We start from the raw sequence: 22,151 nt of genomic DNA on the forward strand, positions 1-22,151 counted from the left end.
TTAAAGATGTTGCTTCTGTGCACGTGTAAGTGAGGGAGCGTGAGGGAGAGGGAGGGCTGGTATTTGGGCCACTACGCTTCATCTCTTGAAGGAAAAATATGCAGCTTTTTCACTGAGGCTGCATTTAAATCTGGGTAGCTAGGGAAGGGGAGTGTGTGTGCGTAATTGCGCTCTCTCTCTCTCTCTCTCTCTCTCTCTCTCTCTCTCTCACACACACACACACACACACACACACACACACTGAACGAAACCGAACCTTTCTGTGTTAATAGACCTTTTTGTGTGCGTGATGTTTGCAATATCATGTTTGTCCGCAGCTCCGATACTCTTCGCACTCTCCCGCATCTTCCCTTTTTATGCGTCTCCCACCCACCCTCCTACGATTTCTTCTATCACTTACATTCTTGCTACTTTGAACCAGTCTCTCATTTTTTCACCCTCTCTCACATATTATCCCCCTCTCAGTCGTTATCCCTCCACATTCCTCCCCCTCTCACATCTCTCTCACATTCCTCCCCCTCTCACATCTCTCTCACATTCCTCCCCCTCTCACATCTCTCTCACATTCCTCCCCCTCTCACATCTCTCCCACATTCCTCCCCCTCTCACATCTCTCTCATATTCTTCCCTCTCTCACATTTACTCTCCCACATTCCTTCCCCTCTCACAGCTCTCTCACATTCCTCCCTCTCACATCTCTCTCACATTTCTCCCTCTCACATCTCTCTCACATTCCTCCCTCTCACATCTCTCTCACATTCCTCCCCTCGAACATCTCTCTCATATTCTTCCCTCTCACATTTACTCTCCCACATTCATCCCCCTGTCACATCTCTGTCACTTTCCTCCCCCTCTCACTTTTACTTTCCCTCATTCCTCCCCGTCACAACTCTCCCATATTCCTCCCCCTCTCACATTCCTTCCACTCTCACATCTACTAGACCACATTCCTCCCCCTCACACTTCTACTCTCTCACATTCCTTAGACTGTCACATCTCTCCCATATTCCTCCTCCTCTTGCATATACTTTTCCATATTTCTCCCCCTCTCACGTCTACTCCCACATTCCCTCCCATCTCTCATCTACTCCCACATTCCTCCCCCTCCCTCACATCCACTCTTTCACAATCCACCCCCCACCCCCACACATCTAGTCTCCCTCTCACATTTACTCTCCCACATTCGTCTCAGCTTCCCACAGTCATATTACTGTCTCACCAACTCCCTCAAATTTCTGCCATCTCCCTTCTTTCATTTTGTCCCCTTACTCACTTTCCCCCATGTTTCTTGTACTCTCTCACATTGATCCTACTCAAACATCTATCCATCCACCTTCCTACACTCCCAGTCACTTTCACACACCCTTTCTACTCCTTCACACACCCACTCACCCACACTTTACCCTCTCCCACCTACTCTCCTACACTTCATGCACTCTCCGACCCACTCTGCCATCCCCTTTTACAGTCATCAGCACCATCATCATCATCATTATCATCAACATTTAGACCTCTCTTCTCGCTTAAAGATAGGGTGAAGTACGGTCTAGAGGGAAAGAAAAACCTTGATAGAATTTACGTTGTCACAATCACCTTTCCACATTATAACTCGCCCATGTCCTTGAGTTCTTCACTACGATAATATTTCTAGTGTACAGTACTCTTGCCACCACCAGACTACACTATTCGGCTTAGAGGACATTTGTCGGTAGATGGCTTAATATGAGCCTCCGTTAACCTGTTCACTGCGAGATTCCTCCCTCAAAAGCTTACATCAACGTTTAGGAGTAGATAAGAAAAACAGAAGGGTCATTTCTACTCTCAAACGTCCCGGCTACACATATAACGCTAAATCATTTTCATTTTTATCTTCTCTGTACATAAAGCTCTTGGCCCATGTTTTCGTTTAGATTATAACGGCTCTCTCGCCTACCCCAATGGCCATATTTTTTTTCTTTTTGTAGTCTGGTACTCCATCATTTTTATCTTCCCCTTCTCTCTCTCTCTCTCTCTCTCTCTCTCTCTCTCTCTCCCTCTCTCTCTCTCTCTCTCTCTCTCTCTCTCTCTCTCTCTCTCTCTCTCTCTCTCAATCCCTTCCCGATCCTATTGTACTCGGCTCTGTATCATTTTTCTTTTCTTTGGTCTGGTCTCTCCCGATCCTGCAATCCTATTCCGTCTTTCTTCTTCTATGTCCCCTGCCATTTAGCTGCCCTTCCTCCAGCTTATACCCCCCTTCTCATATACCTCTCTACTCCATCCCTCCATCTCATCCTTGGTCTCCCCTTCCCTCTTTCCCACCCCACACCATTCACATGCACTCTCCTTATAAGTCTTTCACTCTCCAACCTCTCCAAATGACCAAACCACCTCAGTGTATTCCTCCTGAAGCTGTCTATCACATTCACTTCCACACCACAACGCTCTATCACTTCCTTGTTTGTTAGTCTGTCTCGCCATGTAACTCCACATGCGCCTTACAAATAATTCATTTCCACTGTTCTCACTCTTGACTTATATCCTTCCAACAAGGTCCGAGCTTCGCTTCTGTACATTATCACAATACTGTCATGCAGGGAGTTTTTTACTTCCATGCTCACTTCCCTATTTCGTATCACTACTCTCAAAGAACCAGCAGCCTTTCTTCCCTGTTGTACCCATTCAAGCAATTCATCCTCTAAATTTCCATCCTTGTTAATCATACTACCCAATTACTTAAATGTACTGACATTTACCATTTCCTCACCATCTAGGTGAACCGTGCATTCAGAGACTTCATTTTTCTCCAAGACCACAACTTTACTCTTTACTGAACTCGCCTTTAGACTGCATTTCTTACACACTCTCCCAAACTCATTCACCAAGCCTTGCAGTTTCCCCACGCCTTCACTTAACAATACAGTATCATCTGCACACAACAGGGAGTTTCCAAACGCTGCCCCCTCTCATTAGGGCAGATCCAACATCCACTGCCCTACCTGCTCTTTCATAACCCCATCCATATACAGACTGAACAATCATGGAGACATGACGCATCATTGTTTCAGTCCAGCATTCAGATAGAAGAATTCACTCACTTCGCCATCCACACGCACTAATAATGCAAATCAAAACCAATGTGGCTCTTTCTACACATCAGTTCATTTTTCTGTTTGTCAACCTTAATATCTACTTGTACAGCTGCATAACTACTTAGTATTGTTTTGCCTCTTGATGCTAATCATTGATGAGAAGTCATAACATTACCAACATATCCGGTTTTCATTATATAGTCAAAGATTACCCCCCTCCTTCTCTCTCTCTCTCTCTCTCTCTCTCTCTCCTTCCCATTTGTCAGTAATCCTCTTTTCTTTGTCCGGGAATCAATTTCTTTTTTTTTTTTTTCCATCCTCTTTTTCTTCTTTTTTCCTTCGTCCTGCCTGAGACCACCTCGTCCATCCTTTCACCAATCTCTCTCTCTCTCTCTCTCTCTCTCTCTCTCTCTCTCTCTCTCTCTCTCTCTCTCTCCTTAACCACGTGGGCCAAGCATTTCTCTCTTTCCTACTTTGTTTTTCTTTTCCTCCCAAACTTTTCCCTTGTTTCCCCCCCCCCCTCGTCTCTTGGGTAATCGCTGTAACTCTGTGCAAAAAAAGAAGACAAAACAAACACCTCCTCTTTTGTTTCTTCCCTCTCTCTGTTCTTGACATTCAGTCCTTCTTTGTATTTCATTTAATTCTATAAGTCTTTCTTGGCGTGTTTTTTCTTTTTTTTACCTTTGTTTCTAGTCTCTCTCTATCTCTCTCTCTCTCTCTCTCTCTCTCTCTCATTCTTTTACATTTGTCTCTACTTTTATCTCTTCTTTTCTATTTTGATTTATTTCTTTTTTTATTTGTTTGTTTCCTCTATTTTCTTTCACTCTTCTCCATGAACCGCTTTTTCCTGTTACCTGTTACTCTTGTTTCTTTTCTTTTCATCCCTCTCAGCTGCTCCCTGGTTTGTTTCTCTCTCTCCTCATATTCTTATTCTTCTCCTCTTTCAGTTTAACAGTTCTCTCAATCGCCTTCCTAACATTCTTTTTTTTTTTTCTTTTTTTTTTCGCTGAGCAAGTAACACATTTTATCACTTTTTTTTTTTTTTTCTGTTTCTTCCAACTTGATCATTCTTACCTTGTCTTGATATCTGGTTTAATCTGCATTACTTTTGCTTTCCATATTTCGCCTGTCTCTGCCTCCACTCAGCCATTAAATTATTTCATAGTTATGTATAGGTTCCATAAAATTTAGCCTTTGTCGATACGTATTTTCATTTCTTAGTGCTATGCCGAACAGACTGACGCCATAGTATTTTACCTTATTGATGAAATACTACGCTTTTTTACCCCCTGCTCCTCACATATGTTGGGTTGTCTGGCATTTCTGAGTAAATAAACATTCTTAATTGTGATGATATAATTTCATGCTTTAACCCTCTGATGGTCTGGACAACGCACTCGACACAGGGAATGATAATACTGTCACCATTAACCGTCTCACTTTATTATTCTTATATTTCCCATACGCCATGCTAATTTCTTTTATCCAACCAAGAGTGCGCCAGAGGAACCAACGAGATTCAGTGAAGTAATATTCCTCTCTCTCTCTCTCCTTCCCACTTGTCAGTAATCCGCTTTTCTTTGTCCAGGAATCAATTTTTCTCTCTCTTTTTTTTGCCATCTTTTTCTTCTTTTCTCCTTCTTCCTGCCTGAAACCACCTTGTCCATCCTTTCACCAATCTTTCTCTCCTCTTTCTTCCTCTCTCTCTCTCTCTCTCTCTCTCTATTTTTAACCTCTTAGGCCAAGTATTTCTCTTTCTTACTTTGTTTTTGTTTTCCTCCCAAACTTTCCCCTCGTTCCCCCTCCTCGTCTCTTGGGTAATCGCTGTAACTCTGTGCAAAAAGGAAGACAAAACAAAAACCTCCTCTTTTGTTTCTTCCCTCTCTCTTTTCTTGACATTCAGTCTTTCTTTGCTCTTAATTTAATTCTACATGTCTCTCGGCGTGTTTTTCATTTTCTCTCTCTCTCTCTCTCTCTCTCTCTCTCTCTCTCATTTTTGTCTCTACACTTATTTCTTTTTTTATATATTTTTTTCTTCTGTTTTCAGTATTTTCCTTCACTTTTCTCTGTGAACCGTTTGTACCTGTTCCCCGCCTTTAACTTTTGCTTCTTTGTTCTTTATGCCTCTCAGCTGCTTCATGGGTTCTCTCTCATTCTTATTCTTCTCATCTTTCAGTTTAACAGTTCTCTCCATCGCCTTCCAAACATTCGTTCTTATTTTCTTTTTCCTTTCTTTTTTAGCTGAGCAAGTTACATATTTTATCATTAACTGTTTTTTTTGTTTTTTGTTTCTTCCAACTTGGTAATGCGTACCTTGTCTTGATTTCTGTTTTAATCTACATTACTTTTGCCCTCCATATTTCGCCAGTCTCTGTCTCCATGCACTCGACAAAACCTTTTATTTTTACGAATACATTAGATAAAAATTCGCCTTTGTCAAAATGTCTTCTGTTTCTGAGTCCCAAGCCGAACATTCAGACTGACGCCATATTGTTTTCTTTTTTTGATGTAATACTACTCCTCTTCTCTCTCTGCTTCCAATTTAAAGTCGATATGTCTGGTGTTTCTGAGTAACTAAACATTCCGAATTGTGATATAACGCCAAGCTTTAACCCTATGATGGTCTGAACAACTCATTCGACACCGGGAATGATGATACTGTCGCCATGTCCCATATGCTAAGTTATTTATCTTTATTCAGCCAAGAGTGTGCCATAGGAACCTACGAGATTCAGTGAATTAATGTTCCTCTCTCTCTCTCTCTCTCTCTCTCTCTCTCTCTCTCTCTCTCTCTCTCTCTCTCTCTCTCTCTCTCTCTCTCCTTGCACACATAATTATTTTTCTGTTTCCATGTAGTCAAGATTGATATGATTCCATAAAGCTGGGCCTGAGTGATGCGTCTCTTATTTTTTAGTTCATTATTTCATATCAAAGTAATCGCGCGCTCATGTTGGTGCTTCATCGTCATACGTCTATTACTGCATATAATAATGAAGTTATATTTAGTTTTGTTATTGTCCAGCGCTTTTATCCAGTGTAACAGAGATCCCTCATAAAGAAGGGGTTAATAATTGTTCTCTGTAACCCCCTCCAGAATCTCCTAAAGCTTAAAAAAAATTATCCGAAAACAAAAACTATTAAATGGCAACATCGTTGTAAAAAAGGTTCATTAACACACACACACACACACACACACACACACACACACACACACACACACACACACACACACACACACACACACCAAAGTTATAGTTATTGGAATGCGAGATACAGGGTAGCGTTTGAAATATTCTCATTCCTTGTTTCAGACTATGTGTGTGTGTGTGTGTGTGTGTGTGTGTGTGTGTGTGTGTGTGTGTGTGTGTGTGTGTGTGTGTGTGTGTGTGTGTGTGTGTGTGTGTGTGTGTGTGTGTGTGTGTGTGTGTGTGTGTGTGTGTGTGTGTGTGTGTGTGTGTGTGTGTGTGAGAGAGAGAGAGTACCGATGCATTTTTGTCGTTAATCTATGACCCAAAAAGTCCTTTCGACGTACTTAACCAGGCTACCACCAAATAATCTCATTCAGCTTAGGACGGATCTCTAATACCGAGGAACGTATGGGAGGCTATATCTAGTACATCCAGTTCGATAAGTATCCCGTGAAGCCAGTTAAATTGTCTGGAGAAAGCATTAGAAAAGAATATTTGTCAACGCTGTTTTCTCTTGCCTTTCTCCTCAAACATCATTCCTCCTCTCTCCACCTTACATAAGCCTTTCCCCTCTGTACCCTGCCTACTTTTCTTCATTTTTGTCAGGGAAACATCATCCTTCTCGTTCCATATAAAGCAGAAAAAAGTCTCTTCCTCCCTATTTCTGCCCTCAAGAGTACCCAACATTTTGCCCCTCTGTTAGTTATTTCCCTTGCATCCTCTCCCAATATGTATTGACATTATAATCCTCCTCCTTTCACATTACTTCACAATCATGCTTTCAAATAAATCAGCATTCTGCTTCCTCCCCCCCTCCCCCTACGCCTTCCTCTCCTGGTCAGACATTATTCCTGGTCTTTCCTCCTAAACCCTTTCACTCAGTAGACGTTATTCGTGTGTGTGTGTGTGTGTGTGTGTGTGTGTGTGTGTGTGTGTGTGTGTGTGTGTGTGTGTGTGTGTGTGTGTGTGTGTGTGTGTGTGTGTGTGTGTGTGTGTGTGTGTGTGTGTGTGTGTGTGTGTTTAGAGAGAGAGAGAGAGAGAGAGAGAGAGAGAGAGAGAGAGAGAGAGATTAATACTTCGTTCTTCCTCAGGAGTTCCAACTTCCCACTCTGCGCTTTGCTTCCCTCTGTCTCGAGCTACATCAGTACTCAATAATCATCAATGTTTTCCTCTCCTGACCAAGCATTCATTCTCTCTCAAACTTAAAGAAAACTCCCCTCTTCACGTCATTAATATTCATTCTTTCTTTACTAGGAGTGTAATATTTTCTTTCTTATTCAAGAAAAAATGAAACTGTTTCTTTTCTCTATATTTTACAACCCATCACCATTCTCGATTTTTCATTGGTCCCTTCTCTTTTAATTCTTCTTTTACGTTGCATACTTTTCTCTACTTTCCTACTTTTAAGATGCTTATTGCCTTATTTACCCCAAAGCATTATAGCCTGCTCTTCTCTCTCTCTCTCTCTCTCTCTCTCTCTCTCTCCCCACATGTGTGCATCCATCCCCCTGTGCTACGTGTCCAGTCACCTGTATTACGGATTAAAGATAAAAAAGAAAGTTTAAAAAAGAACGAGACAGAAAAAGAGGGAGGAGGACAGGTAAGCCGAGATTGGTGGAGAGGGGAGGAAAGGACGCTCCAGTGCATATAGTGTGGTCGAGTCTGTTGCAGATTGAGATAGCTTTTTTCTTCTCTCTCTCTCTCTCTCTCTCTCTCTCTCTCTCTCTCTCTCTCTCCCTCAAAAGTTGGCCAAATACTTCTCCACCAACGATGAATTGAATGAGACAACATAGTTCCTTAAAACGTTGTAAATTGCACTACCAAATTTGTATTAGAAAAGAGAGCAGATCACCGCTTGGCATATGAAGATAGGCCTCATAAAACAACTAAAAAGGAAGAAAGATGAAGGAAGTGAGCAATGTAAAAATAAAAGTATGAATTACAACATCCTCCTGTCTTTTTTGTTACTTTGGCGCTTCTTACAGTTACAATTATTTATATCTTTAATGTGGTATTTGAGCCTGTTTGATGTGAGCACTTTCGAGCCTTATTTCTGGGTGCTAAATTTGGAAGTAAATTCTTAAGTATATTTATACCGTTCTCTCGTCTTACATATGGTGTATTTCCGACTGTGAAAGGTGATAATACTTTTGTTTTTAAGTAACTGATAAGTACTTTTATTTTAGTTTTTACAGTTTGAGAAATGCTTCCTGTCTTTCCTATAAAATTTCCAACATTCTTTTATGCTTTTCTGCTCTACAAAGTGTTACTTCTGCTTTTTTTTTTTCTGCACAGCAACTGGTCGGAGGGCCCGGTGGGTCTGGAAGAGAACCTTCTGCTTTGCTGTCCTCTTCTTGAACTTGGGTAATAAGCAGATGATAATTCTTCGTATTTAAAATAAGATCTGACCATTCAAGGACAGAAAGGTCTTCGATTTAATCACCTAGGCCCTCCTCTCAAGCTTCAGTAATTTGACAATGCCAATTTTATCCTTATGTTTTTACTAATTTTCATATTGGACTGTTCAGCAAGGGCAGTAAGGTCTGTCTGGTTTATTACAGTAAGTCCTCTTCTTAAGCTTCAGTAATCAAATATTTTTTGTAGCTTAAGACAAGACTGTTTAGTAAAGACAGCAAAATCTGTTTAATCTAAACACCTAAGTGTTCTTAGTCTTTTAACATTCAGAGAAGCTTTTCTTAGTAAAAGAAGACCAGTAAGGACTGTGAAGCATGTTTTTCTACATTATTAGGTTCGCTTCCTAGTATTTCTGGTCATATTAACTCTTTATATTTAGTTTTCTGTTCGCACTGAGTTTTCTATATATATTTAGTTGTTTGTGCATGTTAAGTTATCTAGTCATTTTAAGAATTCTTTTCATATTAATTTTGGCCCAGTAGACAGTAAGGTCTGTTTGATACACAGGTGTGTATCTAGACCCCCTTGTTAAAGCGTCAGTAATCAAAGGGTAAGTGTACAATAGGACATCCTGATAAGTCAGAAAGGGTAGCCATGTGTGTTTGAGTGATAATCTCTCTCTCTCTCTCTGGTTTTAATTTGTGGGTAAGGTCAGAAGAAAAATGTTTCTCTTTGATGTGATTGGAAACTGAGACTATTTTTTTCTCTGCTTCCCCCCCCCCCGCCTCTGTCTGTATATAAGGCTTCTGCTTATACCCCACCTCTCTCTCTCTCTCTCTCTCTCTCTCTCTCTCTCCTTTTAATTTGTGGGTAGGGTCAGAAGAAAAATGTTTCTCTTTGGTGTGATTGGAAACTGAGACTTTTTTTCTGCTTTTTTCTCCCCCTCTGTCTGTATACAAGGCTTCTGCTTATACCTCACCTCACTGTCTCTGTCTGTCTGTCTGTCTCTCTGCCCGTCTGTCTGTCTGTCTGTCTGTCTCTCTCTCTCTCTCTCTCTCTCTCTCTCTCTCTCTCTCTCTCTCTCTCTCTCTCCATTAACATACACCCCCTTCCCCCAGTCCTCACACTCCGGCCTTCAACTGTTCCAATTAACTCCTCTCCAACAGTCACCTCTCAGCCAAGGATCAGCGAAGGGAAGAAGAAGTTACTGGAAAAGTTATGTCAAGTTAAAAGCCGAGAGGGTACTGTGTGTAGGGAAAGGTGGTGGGTGTTGCTGAGTGTAGGGTAGGGTGGTGGGTGTTGCTGAGTGTAGGGGAAGGTGGTGGGTGTTGCTGAGTGTAGGGGAAGGTGGTGGGTGTTGCTGAGTGTAGGGGAAGGTGGTGGGTGTTGCTGAGTGTAGGGGAAGGTGGTGGGGATTGGTGGGATGAGGAAACGTGAAAGGGAAAGGAGTGGATGTGGATTGAGTGAGGAAGGATCGAGGGAAAGGTGTGGGATTATGTGAGGTGGGGATGGGTAGAGGGGAGGGTGTGTGATGAAAGTGGGATGGGGAAGCGTGAAGGGCAGGGTGCATGGTGTGTGTGTGTGTGTGTGTGTGTGTGTGTGTGTGTGTGTGTGTGTGTGTGTGTGTGTGTGTGTGTGTGTGTGTGTGTGTGTGTGTGTGTGTGTGTGTGTGTGTGAGAGAGAGAGAGAGAGAGAGAGAGAGAGAGAGAGAGAGAGAGAGAGAGAGGATGGATGCGTGAATAGGAAGGCTTAAATAATGTCGTTGTGTGTATGTGGGGTTAGGATAGGAATGTGTGGGGTAAAGACAGGGCAGGGGTGTATGGGATGAGGAGGAGGGTAAAGTGAGGAGACGTTTGTGGGAGGTGGGGACAAGGGTGTGGGGAAACGCGTGTCAGAAGTGGAAAAAAGTTATCGAAGTTAAAAGACCAGGAGGTGTCGAGTGCTAGGGAGGAGAGAGTAGACAAAGTGGGAAGAGTAGAGGGGAAGATGACTGAGGTGGGTGAAGCCTGTATGGAGTGAAGGGAGAGGGATATATGGGTAGGCGGAGGCTGGATGGGAGAAAGTGGTTAGGTGTGGACAGGTTCGAAGGAAGCGTGAAGGGCAATGTCGTTTAGTTATAGCAAGGGGGAGAAAAGAAGAAGAGACTTTTGGATGGCGAAACGGAGTGGGTGGAACTGGAAGTGTGTAGATAGGGTAGGGGAAAACGTGGAGTGCTATGTGGTTTATCCGGATATGTGGAATAAAGGAAGGGGTGTTTGGGGTGGGAAAAGGTCTTTGTGGATCTGGGAGGTCAGGGATGGGTGGAATTCGTAGGATATAGGTAGGTCTGAAGGATGTATAGAGAGCTGCGTGATTTAGACAAGGTGGGAGGGAAAGTGGAAGGGAGTGTTTGAGGTGGGCAAAGACCAGTGTGGTGTAGGGGAAGAGCTGGGGAGGATTATGAGAGGATGATGAAAAGTGTGAAGGATAGAGTAGATTGAGGCGATGGAGACAGGGTAGGTCAGATAGAGCTTACGTGGTCTTGGTGGAATGCTGTGGCGAGATGAGATGCAAGATTACGTAAGGGAAGATGATGTGTCGGGGGAGGAGGGGTCGTTACTGAGAAAGAGCAGAACTCCTGAACGTCCTTTTGTCGAGGTTGCTGCCTACAGAATGCAGTGTGAGATAATAATAGTCAGATCGACAGACAGAGAGATACAGACCGGGAGAGATATGTGGTATACAGGGAAGGAAATATTTTTGTGTGGAACGGGCGTGAGGACATGAAAAAAAATAATCAAATTAATCGCCCTCAAGGATTCAAGGGTAGAGGCAGAATCTGTGTAGTGTAGGGAGGTGTAGATGAAGAGCGAGAGGAAGGTACCGAGCATTGTTTAAGGTAGAGAAAAAGGAGAGAGAGGTAAAGGAGGAGATGAATGGAGTGAATTTAAAAAATATGTTGAAAAGGAGTAGTGGAAAGGGACAAGTGGGCTACGGATGAGTTATATGAAAGGGATTTAAATATGAGATTTTGTTCGATGAGGAATTACAACTATCGTGGAGGAGACTAGAGACAATTTGTATAGAATGAAAAAGTTAAGTAGAGGGCAAAATGAGTGTAGGTTAACTGACTACTGACTACCGTAGCAAGTATCAAGTGTAGGGGATATGTGTGATGGAATGGCGAAAATATAAAGAGTGGGGGAAGTATGAAGGAAGGAAGAAAGAGTGAGAGGAGAGGAAAATGTGAAAGGAGGGGGAAGTAATAAGGGAGAATGAAGTTTAGAGAGAGGGGGATGTGTGGATGAAGGGGGAAATGTCAAAGGAGGGGAAGTCGTGGAGGGAAGGGGAAGTGTAGTGAAACTGGGAGGTGTGGGGGAGGAGGAATGTACGGAAGAAGGGGGTAGATGTGGAGAAAGATGTGGAGGGAGTGGAGCATGTGGTTCGAGACGACGGTTTGGAGGAGGGAAAGTGTGGGAGGGAGGGATGGGTGCAGAGAGAGCGAAGGAAGAGTAATATGGACTAGCTAGGGATGGGAAGAAAATATGGTGTGTGTCGGGGGAGGAGGCTGTTTGTGGGAACAGACGTGAGAAGATGAAAAAAGTTCGAGATAAGAGGCCAGGAAATGCCAGGAGTAGGGGAAAGTGTGAAGGAGGAAGGAGGGGAGGAGGGACGAGAGGAAAAAGTGGAAAAGGGAGGAAGGAGTGCGTAAGGAGAGGAAGAAAAGGAAGAAGAGAGGAGGGAACATATTATTAGTGGATAGCGATGTGGCGTGAAGCTGCGTGTAAGGGGAAGGGGGACGAAGAAGTACATGGAGAGGTGGTATGGAAAAGGTAGTAATAGAGAAGAACAGGTGTTAGGAGAGTGCATCTAAGAAAGTGAACTTAAACTTGATGCTATGTTTGAGACACAGGGGATAAAACCAGAAACAGGGTGAAAAGGAGGGAAAGATAAAGTAGGGGCAGGGACACCGTGTAGCGGAAGGGAAGCAAGTGGGGAGAGGGAAAAACTTGGGGAAGATAAGATACCGGTACAAGCAGGCGTCACGTGGAGGAAGGGGGTGACCTGGGAACAGTGAAAAATTAAGAAGGGAAACAGAAGTGTCTGAAAGTAGGATAGAGGGGTGAGGTTTGCGCTGGGAGATGGACGAATGTGTAAGTGGGACGGAGATGTGAGGAACTGTGTTCGAGTTGGGATGTGTAATGGTGAGAGGGTTGGGTGAGTGACTGTTAGGAGAATGTGTTAAGTTTGTATAGAACCGTGGGAGACTAAGTTAGAGGAAACTGTGTAAGGGTTGGGTAGAGAGGGAAGGGAGCTGTGATGAAGGTAATGTGTTAGGATTGGATAGAAGGGTGAGGAGCTGTGTTGGTAGGGGAATGTGTAAGAGTGAGGTAGAGGTGTGAGAGGCTGTGTAGGAAGCGGAAGGGTGTCTGGAGAACAGAAAAGTGAGCCGTGGTAAAAAGATAGCAGGAACTGAGTGAAAGCCCGGGGGAATAGTGACGGGCAGGGGTGTCAAGTTGGGAGACAGGGGTGAAGGGCTGTATGGGAAAGAAAAAGGGGTGTAGGAAATTGACTGAGAGAGAAGAGAAGCGCATGAATTGACTGTATGGGAGAAGAGAGAATTGCAAAGTGGGTGGACTGAGGTAGGAAAAGGGTAGGAAAACGTTGTCTGGAAGAATGAAGAGTGGGACGATGACGGTGGGAAACAAGTACGTGTGAGAGAGAGATTATGTTGGGGAATGAAAGTGTTGTCTGAAAAAATAGATGAAGAGCTCCGACTCTCTGGGAAAGAAGAGTAGGAGAAGAGTTTTGCTGTAGAGAGATGGGTGAGGAAAGGGATGCCTCCGAGTATTGCAAGTTTTGAAGGGAGTTTGTGTGCACAGAGAGAGAGAGAGAGAGAGAGAGAGAGAGAGAGAGAGAGAGAGAGAGAGAGAGAGAGAGAGATACAAAGAAAGAAGATAAGAAGTTTTTTACGAGTAAAAGCTGGAGAAACTTAGATGAAAGAATGGTTGAAAATTTAAAAAGAAAAACTAGGTAACTTGAAAAAAACTAAGTGTACAGTATTTCAGGAAAAGGAAGGAAGGATGGCAGAAATTTAAAAGAATGGTAGATAGAGCATTAAAGTAAATGGATGACCGTTATTTAAAAAAAAAAAAAAAAGACAACAGCACAATAAAAGGAAATGACGAGTTAATATTTTAAGCATGGGATCTTAGAAAATTTAAAGGAAAGAGAGGATACGAAACACTAAGAAAGAAATAAAGGGAAGAGTAGAAACGATGGAGGAAACTGTTGGAAGAAGGATGTTAGATATTTTGTGGTAAGAGGTCGTCAGGGATGAGAAAGGATGAAAGACAGAGTTCAGTAAGAAAGGCAAAAGGCTGACAGAATTTAGAAGGAAAGAAGAATTATGAAGGCAAAAGAAGTGTGCGGATAAGTTAAGGTAACGGAAAGGATTATAAAAGAATATAGAAAAGAATTTAAAACAGAGGAAAAGACGTAACACTCTAGAAATGGCCTTACCTTTCACTATCACCCCCTAACTCTGCACAGGAAAGATCTAATTCAACTTTGTCCATTACCAGAGACTCCTCTAATCTCTCCGCGTGGAATGACCCAAACAAAGAGAGTGTAAAAAATTCCGAAGGTACAAACAGCCTGCCGTTTGAAGCTGAACTTGGGAGGCAAAAAACATACAGCTTTAGCTAATGGAGAAAATTCCACCGTGCCTTTCGAGGAGTTGGGAATCTTGTACTGGACTTCTGTTGGTTTTAGGTGGGCGGATATGGCACATGAATGTGTGATAAAGTGCAGTATGGAAACTAATGCTTCTAGAGAACTAACAGGTGATCGGGTTGGTTGGATGGATTACGAACTGAGGAACACATAACAAAGTCTTTCCACCCCTCTTTTAACTTGACAGACAGCAGACTGTATGTAGCAAGCAATGTCGCAGCTATGAAGAAATTAAAAAAAATATGTGCAGATGATCAGACATGTGAGGTAGAACCAGGATGTCGGGCGGCGGGGGGGGGGGGGGATGAAACTGTGAGTGAATGGGTATGAGGTCCATTTCAATAGACATGATGTTGCTAGCTATCCCTTTGTAGTGCTTCTTCTTTCCGTCGCTTCTGAATCTTTCCTTACACCATCAATAGTAGGAAGAAGAGATTAGAATAATGAAGATCACAGTGACTTGACCCTTTGTGTGCGCCGACTGTTAGAAGGTGACTAAGATCGCTTGATGTAAAGTGAAGTAACATAGTGTGTTAACTTTAAACGCTGTCCGAAGTTTCTCTCGAGCACAGTAAAAATCGCATCACTAGCTGAAATAGAATGCCACGTGCACAAACAATTTGCAGCAAAAGTGTTAAAGTTTTACCCACTGGAGAAAATTCTCTTGTGCCTCTTCAGAAGTTAGGAGACTCGAGGTGTGCTGTTTAGTGGGAGTTAAAGAGAGCCTATTTTCTTGCTGATTTAAAAAGGAAACTCATGCACGGGTAAATCCTTCTGTTGAACGAATATTTAAAAGGAAATCTATAACAGCTAATTATTTGTAAAGCACAGAACAAATAGCCTACTTACAGGGCTGAAAAGAAAAATATATTTCAAGAAAGGACGAAAGATGTAGAAGAGCTTTAAAATGGTCTTGATGATAATAGGAATAAAGTTCGGGCTGCTAGACTTGATGAAATTCACATTCAGCATACAAATAAAAATGGATGAATATACATTAATAAAATGAAAATTTGGAATAATATGTGTTAATCCTCTTGACTTTGATGAATTAATAGGGGTTTATAGCTTGCAAATTATTTAGCTACAAAAAAATCAACCTAATTAATGAGGAAAGATTGAAGTGGGCGCTGGATTACTGGATACCAGATGGTATATCAATATGCAGAGAGAGAGAGAGAAAGAGAGAGAGAGAGAGATACTACGTTGTTCCAAAGAATTTCAAGTTAAAATGTCTTCCATAACTAATATTTTCTAAATTACATACAACCGATTAAAAACTTACCATTGTCGTAACAAAGGAATAAAAATCAAAGGCATCTGTGGAGAAATGTTAAATGAAAGCAGAGTATAAAATTACGATGGATCATTTATTGAAAATGATCCTAAAAACAAGTTTTCGTGAGAGCTCTCAGTATCAGGAATCATTATGTTTCATGAAGCTTCCCGCTTTATTATTCACTCCAGTCTGGGTGTTACGTGTTTATTAATCTGTGCAAAGGAAGAAAAAAAAAAAAGACACACTATTAAAGTTCAAGACAAACAGTAGGGTTCCCATCTCCCGTATCTTCCTTGTCTTTTTTCTTTACATTCTCAGGGTTGTGTGCATCTTTTTTCTACTACTTTTCCACTAATTTCTCCTTTCTGCCTGCTTTTATTTCCTGCTCTCCTGTTCTCTCCTCTTCCTCCTAGATATTCCTCCCAGCTTATCTACATTCTCCTCTTCCTTCTTTTTCTTCTCCTGCCTCTCACTGTTCTCTCCTGTTTGCCTCGCTGTTGTCCACCCTTCTTGGCTTCCCATATGCCCTCCCTTTGCCTTTTATGTACATTTCTTGCGTTCCTTTCTTCCCATCCGACTGTGGTTTTCAACTTTTTACATATTTATGTTTTCTACTCCCATTGGTGCCCTGGCGTCTGTTACAGGGATGTGTGCATATTCTTCGCTTTCAAACCTTTTCTCTTACAATTTCCTCCTCTTGCATACTTTTCTCTCCCTTCTTCCTACCTTTTCTCTTGATTTCCGGCATAATTCTCTGTTTCCTGTTTTTCTTCCTAATCCCTCCCCTGACACAGTCCTTTTGTCTCCCTACTGTACATTTTCCTCTGTTTTTCTTCTTTCATTTCTTACCTTCAACCTACGTTCCTACCCTACCTCCCTACGTTCGTCCCTGATTCCCCAATTCTTTCTTCTCTTCGTTCTTCCTTTCTTCCCACTTTCCTTCTCTGTCTCCCTACTTCCTTTCCATATTTACCCCTCCATTTTCATATTTTTTCTCTCTATTTTAACTTCCTCCCTTACTCCTTTCTTCTTATTCTTCTCTTTTACCAAACTTTCTCTCTGTCTCTGTACATTTTGCCGACTGTAATCCCTAGCTTCCTTTTTTTTTTTTTTTTTTCCTGACTGCCTTTGTCTCCGTTGGCAGTGTTGTATATAGTGAATCTCTATCTCCCCTGCCAGTACACCTTCCCCTGTTTCCGCATTTGCCTGATTATGTATTCTTGCTCTGTACTGTCTTTTCTCTCCCTCCTTCCTTCCTTCTTTTCTCTTTTTTCCCATGCGCCTTATGAAGTCTTCCCCTACACTTTTGTCTCCTTCCTCTCTTGCGTTCTCTTTTCCCTCATGTGTCTGGTGTATCTTCCTCTTTACTTTCTTTTCGCTCCTTCCTTCCTATGTTCTGGTTTCTCCTATGTTCCTCATCAGTTCCTCTTTTGTGCTTTCTGTTCTTTCCGTCCCTCCTTCCTTCGTTCCTTACATTTTCTCTCTCTCTCATGTTCCTTATGTATGTTTCTCCTCTTCTTTCTATTCTTTCCTTCGTTCCTTCCTTTTTCCTTCTCATTTCTCACATGCCTCTTAGATATTCTCCCCCCCCCCTCCCATACGTTCTTTTCTTTCCTTCCTTCCTACCTCCCGTCCTCTTTTCTCTCAGATCGTCTCTCTGACTTCTTCCCTCCTTCTTTACTTCCCAATTCCTGACATTAAGTGGATGAGTATTAGTTAAAACAAAATGATATTAATGACACCATACAAACAGTTTCCCTATTTCCCTCCTCTTATTCTCGTATATACTAATCTCTCTCTCTCTCTCTCTCTCTCTCTCTCCCTCATTTCCCCATTTTCTCCATTCTTCCTTTTCTCCGCCCTCTTCTACTTTCTATTCTTCCCGTTCGTCTTCCTTTTTTATCTCCTTTGCGATATATATTCCACTTTTATACATTTTTAGTTCAGGTTATCCCCTCTTCTGCTTTCTTTTCCTCATGTTTTCCTCCGCATTTTCCTCTCGTCTCTCTTCTTTCCTCCCTGTTTTCCTCCCTTTTGCCCTCTTGTCTCCTTATTTCCCCTCCTCTGCCCTCCTTTCTTCCTTTTTTTCCGCTCCTCTCCCCTATTTTCTTCCCTATCTTCTCCCTCGGTCTGTTTCCTCAGGGTTGTGTGTAAAGTAACTCCTTATCGTCCCTGCCAGCCCACCTCTCCTTCAGTTATGGCCTCTCTCTCTCTCCTAAGCTGCCTCTCTCACTCTCTCACTTTCTTTAATAAATTCACCCACGCCTCTTTCTCCTCACTTCCTCTTGGCCTCCTATCCCTCCCTTGCCTCTCTCTCTCTCACTCTCTTTAATCCATTCATTCACCCTTCCTGTCCCTCACTTTCTCTTAGCCCTTCACTCCTCAGCCTCTTCTCTCTAAATCTCTTATTCCTTTTACTACAGTCAACGACACTTCCTCCCTCTCACCCTTTTTCTTGGTCTCTGTCTGTCTGTCTGTCTTTCCTTCCCTCTCTTCAGTACACTAACACAGGCTTCCTCGTTTACAGTCATTGGTAGTACATTTCCTTTCTGTTTTATTTGTTCTTATTTTTATTCTTTACTATATTTTTCCACGTTGCCTCTTTCACTGTTTATATTTCATCATTTTCTTTTTCTCATCCTTGCTATTTAATATTATTGTTCCCATTTCCACAGCCATGTTGATTTTCTAGTTTGCCTTCTCCCCTCCTTTTTTTCTTTTTTGCTGTTTACTTTCTATTCTTCCATCTTTCACTTCTACTGTTAATATATAGGAGTATTCTTCACTTTTTCCTTCCACCTCTGTTGGTAAGATGCTTTATTGCTTTCCTGATTCATTATTGTCATTAACATGTTTCCTAAGGTTTTATGTCACTATCAGTTTTCTTTATATTTCGTCAAATTTACTTTTTCATTCTTCTGTTAGTATATTTCCTCATTATTTCTCTCTTATTTCGCTTCGTAATATACTTTCCTTTCCTTCGCCATGTTCTCTGTCTTATATTTTCCTCACTTTTTCCACTGCCCGTTCATTTTCTTATGTAGCTAATCAGTTTTGTTCTCTTACATACTTTGCTTCACAAAATTCTGCCTATTTTTTTTCTACATATATTTTTAATTTCTTTGTTACCACACTTATGAATCTCTCTCTCTCTCTCTCTCTCTCTCTCTCTCTCTCTCTCTCTCTCTCTCTTCTCCTTCAGAGTCAATTTTCCCCTTATTTCATTTCCTTCTCATAATTTTGCATCTTATTCGCTCTGACCTTTCAACCTTGCATCACATTCTTTTTGTTCCCCCTCTGCCTACTTCTTCCAGCTCACCTTCTTCAGACATCCCTCCCTCCCTCATCCCTACACACACCCTTTCATCTTCCCCCTCATTTCTTGCACGCATCCTCTTCTCATACGTCCTCAACACATCTATTACTCTTTCATCCACTCCTTGCACTCCTCATCCCCTCTGTTTTTCCTTTTTTTCTCGTCCTCTCACCCCTACACACACACACACACACACACACACCACTTGCCTTTCATCCCTACACAGACTCCTTCTCCCTCACACCTACACACATTTCTTCTCCCTCACCGTTACACACCCTACTCTCCCACTTGCGTTTTACATACAGTACATTACTCTCCCCTCACCCCCTACATCCACCTCTTCCCTTTCGCTCCCTGCACACACCTCTTTCCCCCATATTCCTTGTTTACACTGTTTCTTCCCCTCATGATTACACGCACTCCTTCCTTTTCACCCCAATCATACACCCTCCTCATGTCTCCCCTTCCCCCCACTCCCAACACTCACCTCACCCTGTACATTGACCCTTACCCTTCATCCCCTTCCTCACACCCGCTGCACCTCCCCTTTCCCTCTACACTCACTCCTTTCTTACTCTTCCTGCTTTGTTTCTCAGTCTTCTTTAAGCCTTCATTTTTCTTTTCCTCCCTGTCCATCGCTTTCTGTCTCTAACATTCCATTTCGCGTTTTTTTCGTTATCTCTGCTTCTTTATCTTCTCCATTTTCTCTCATCTATTTTTTTTAGACTCTTGTTTGTTTACTCTCTGGCCCTACCTCAACAAAGAAATAGTTCAATACCGGTGTATATATATATATATATATATATATATATATATATATATATATATATATATATATATATATATATATATATATATATATATATATATATATATATATATATATATATATTTTTTTTGAGCTCCACTTCATTTTTTCTTTCTTTCCTCTTCATCCTTCCTTTACCCTCAGTATCTCATCTTGACTTTACCTTTATTCTCTATTTTCCCTCCTTATATATATATATATATATATATATATATATATATATATATATATATATATATATATATATATATATATATCTTTCCTTTCAAAACCACTTTCGTGTTTTCGTTCTCTTTCTCGAGCTACCTTCCTTTCCAATCTTCTTCCCTCTTCTGCCTCTCCCTTCCTGCATTCTCTCCTTTAACTGAATACTCATCCTTCTTCCTCCATTCCCCTTCCTTCCAAATCTCCTTGCTTCGTCCCTTCTTCGCTCATCATTCACTTACCCTCCCTTCTCTCTCTCTCCCTTGCTAGTTTCATTCCTCTGACAAAATACTTCTCTTTCTTTATGTATTCTTTTCTCTTCTCTCCTCCATCATTTTTTGTTCAGCCTTCCGTTCGTCTCTCCCTCATTTTTCAAAGTCTGTCCCTATATCCTTCCACTCCCTTTACTCCTTCTTCTTCTTAATTTCTAATCCTCCTTCAACCAAAGACCCACCTATCTTTCTTTTTCCTCTTCCAACGTATTCTTCTTCCTTCTTTCAGCCATCTTTTAACCTTCCTTCGTTTTCATCCCTTCTCCTTCTTTACCCATTGTCATAACCAAATCTTCCTCTTCATCCTTTTTCATTTTTTTTTTCTACTCCTTCAGCGACATACCCTTCACCCTTCAGTCTTTCCTTCCAATTGCCCCTTTTCTCTCCTTCTCTTATCTTTCTGCTTTCCTTTCTTTTAAAGCAATTCCCCCGCTTTTTCCCCTCCTCACTTAATTCTCCCTTTTCTGTTTTTCTTTCAGTATAAAACCTTACTTTCGTCCTTCTTTCCCTCTTTCGTACACTCCCTCGTTTACCCAAAATGCCCATCTATCGATCGTCATTCTCCTCCCTCCCTCTTCTTCCTTCCGTCTTTTATCATTCTTCCTCTTTTCTTTCTCTTCGTCTCTTCTGGCACTCCCTCGTCTGTTTAGATGCTCATCTATCACTTCTTCTCCTCTGCTTCCTCTTCTTGTTTTTTCCCATCACTTATCCTTCAACATTCTCTCGTTCTCTCCTTCTCCTTTACTTCTAGTTCTCCTTTCCTTCATCCCTTATCCATCACTCATTTTTACCTTCCTCCCTGTTCTCTCCAGTTCTCCTGTATTCTTTATGTCTCATTCTATCCGTCCCCCTTCCTTCCTGTGACCCTTCCTTCCTTCCAGTTTCAGCCTACAGTATTCCTCTTTTTCTACCCTCTTTTCCTTTCTTCCTTCCATTTCTATTTTTTCCCTGCCTAACGCTCGTCTTTCTGCCTCCCGTCCTTCTACAAAATACTCCTCTTTCTCTCACTTTCTCCCTCTCCAGTCTCCTTTCCTCCCTCACTCATCTCTCAACTTTCTTTTCCTCTCTTTCTCTCTCTCTCTCTCCTCTCCCACCTTCTCCCCTCCTCCCAGTCTTCGCTTTTCCTCCCTTTCTGTCCTCTTCTTCCCTCTCTCCCTTTCCCCTCCCCCCCGACTCTTTTTCTTCGTTCCATCTCTCCTCTTTCATACCTTCCCTCAGTAATTTTCCTCTCCTTCCCTTCCTTTCTTTCCTTTCCATCCCTCTTTCCTTTTCCTCTTCTTCTTCCCGTCTCTCTCTTGCCTCTTCTTTCCTCTTCCCCTCTCTCTCCTCCTCCTTCACTACTTTTTCTCTGTTTTCATTTTTCCCTCTCACGCACTCTTTCCTTCCCTCCTTCCTTCCTTCCTTCCCTTCCTTTCCCCCTTTCCTCCCTCGTATTCCTCTCCAATCGTCCCTCACTTTCCCTCTTACCCAGTGGCGTGTGGCCTTTGAAGAGTGAGAGCCTTATTAGAAAATTAATTTGTGGTCGAACCTTGGAGTAGATTTGCTTAATTATAAAAGTGAGAAAATAAAATTAGAGGGTTCCCTGTGCTACATCATTGGCATAAAAGTGTGATTCTCTCTCTCTCTCTCTCTCTCTCTCTCTCAAAAATTTCACTCCCTCCCTCCAAATTATGAAAGAATGGAAACTTTCGACGTAAAATTCATAACAGCGAGACCACAATAACTTCCCCTGTTTTGCTTGAGCCCTGAGAAGCATAAACAGAAACTTTGAGACGGCCAAGAGATGAAGAGAGGATGAGAGAAGCTAAGGAGGAGGAGGTGAAAGGAAGCTGAAGGGTGAGATGAGCTGAAAAGAAGGGGTTAGTGAGAAGGGGAAAACAGGGAAAGATAAGAAAACAGATGTGGGGAAAGGCAGGAAAGTTGAGCACAGAATACTAGAGGCT

At 42.0% G+C, this 22,151-nt stretch overlaps 1 protein-coding gene across 5 annotated transcripts in view; it reads left to right on the plus strand.

Moving 5' to 3' along the window:
- Positions 1-22,151, plus strand: part of LOC145389558 (calcitonin gene-related peptide type 1 receptor-like) — a 1,052,335-nt gene that overhangs the window by 393,933 nt on the left and 636,251 nt on the right. For 4 of the 5 annotated variants that reach the window (XM_080264831.1, XM_080264825.1, XM_080264822.1 and 1 more), the window contains exon 2: positions 8,552-8,620. The exons of the other annotated variant lie outside the window; for it this stretch is intronic. In XM_080264831.1, the coding sequence (XP_080120957.1) occupies positions 8,552-8,620 (69 nt within the window). The remainder of the gene's footprint in view (positions 1-8,551; positions 8,621-22,151) is intronic. 5 annotated transcript variants of the gene reach the window in all.

Source organism: Coenobita brevimanus, chromosome 14 (genome assembly GCF_032717465.1).
Source record: "Coenobita brevimanus isolate Jiangsu-jjx chromosome 14, ASM3271746v2, whole genome shotgun sequence".
Lineage (NCBI taxonomy): Eukaryota > Metazoa > Arthropoda > Malacostraca > Decapoda > Coenobitidae > Coenobita > Coenobita brevimanus.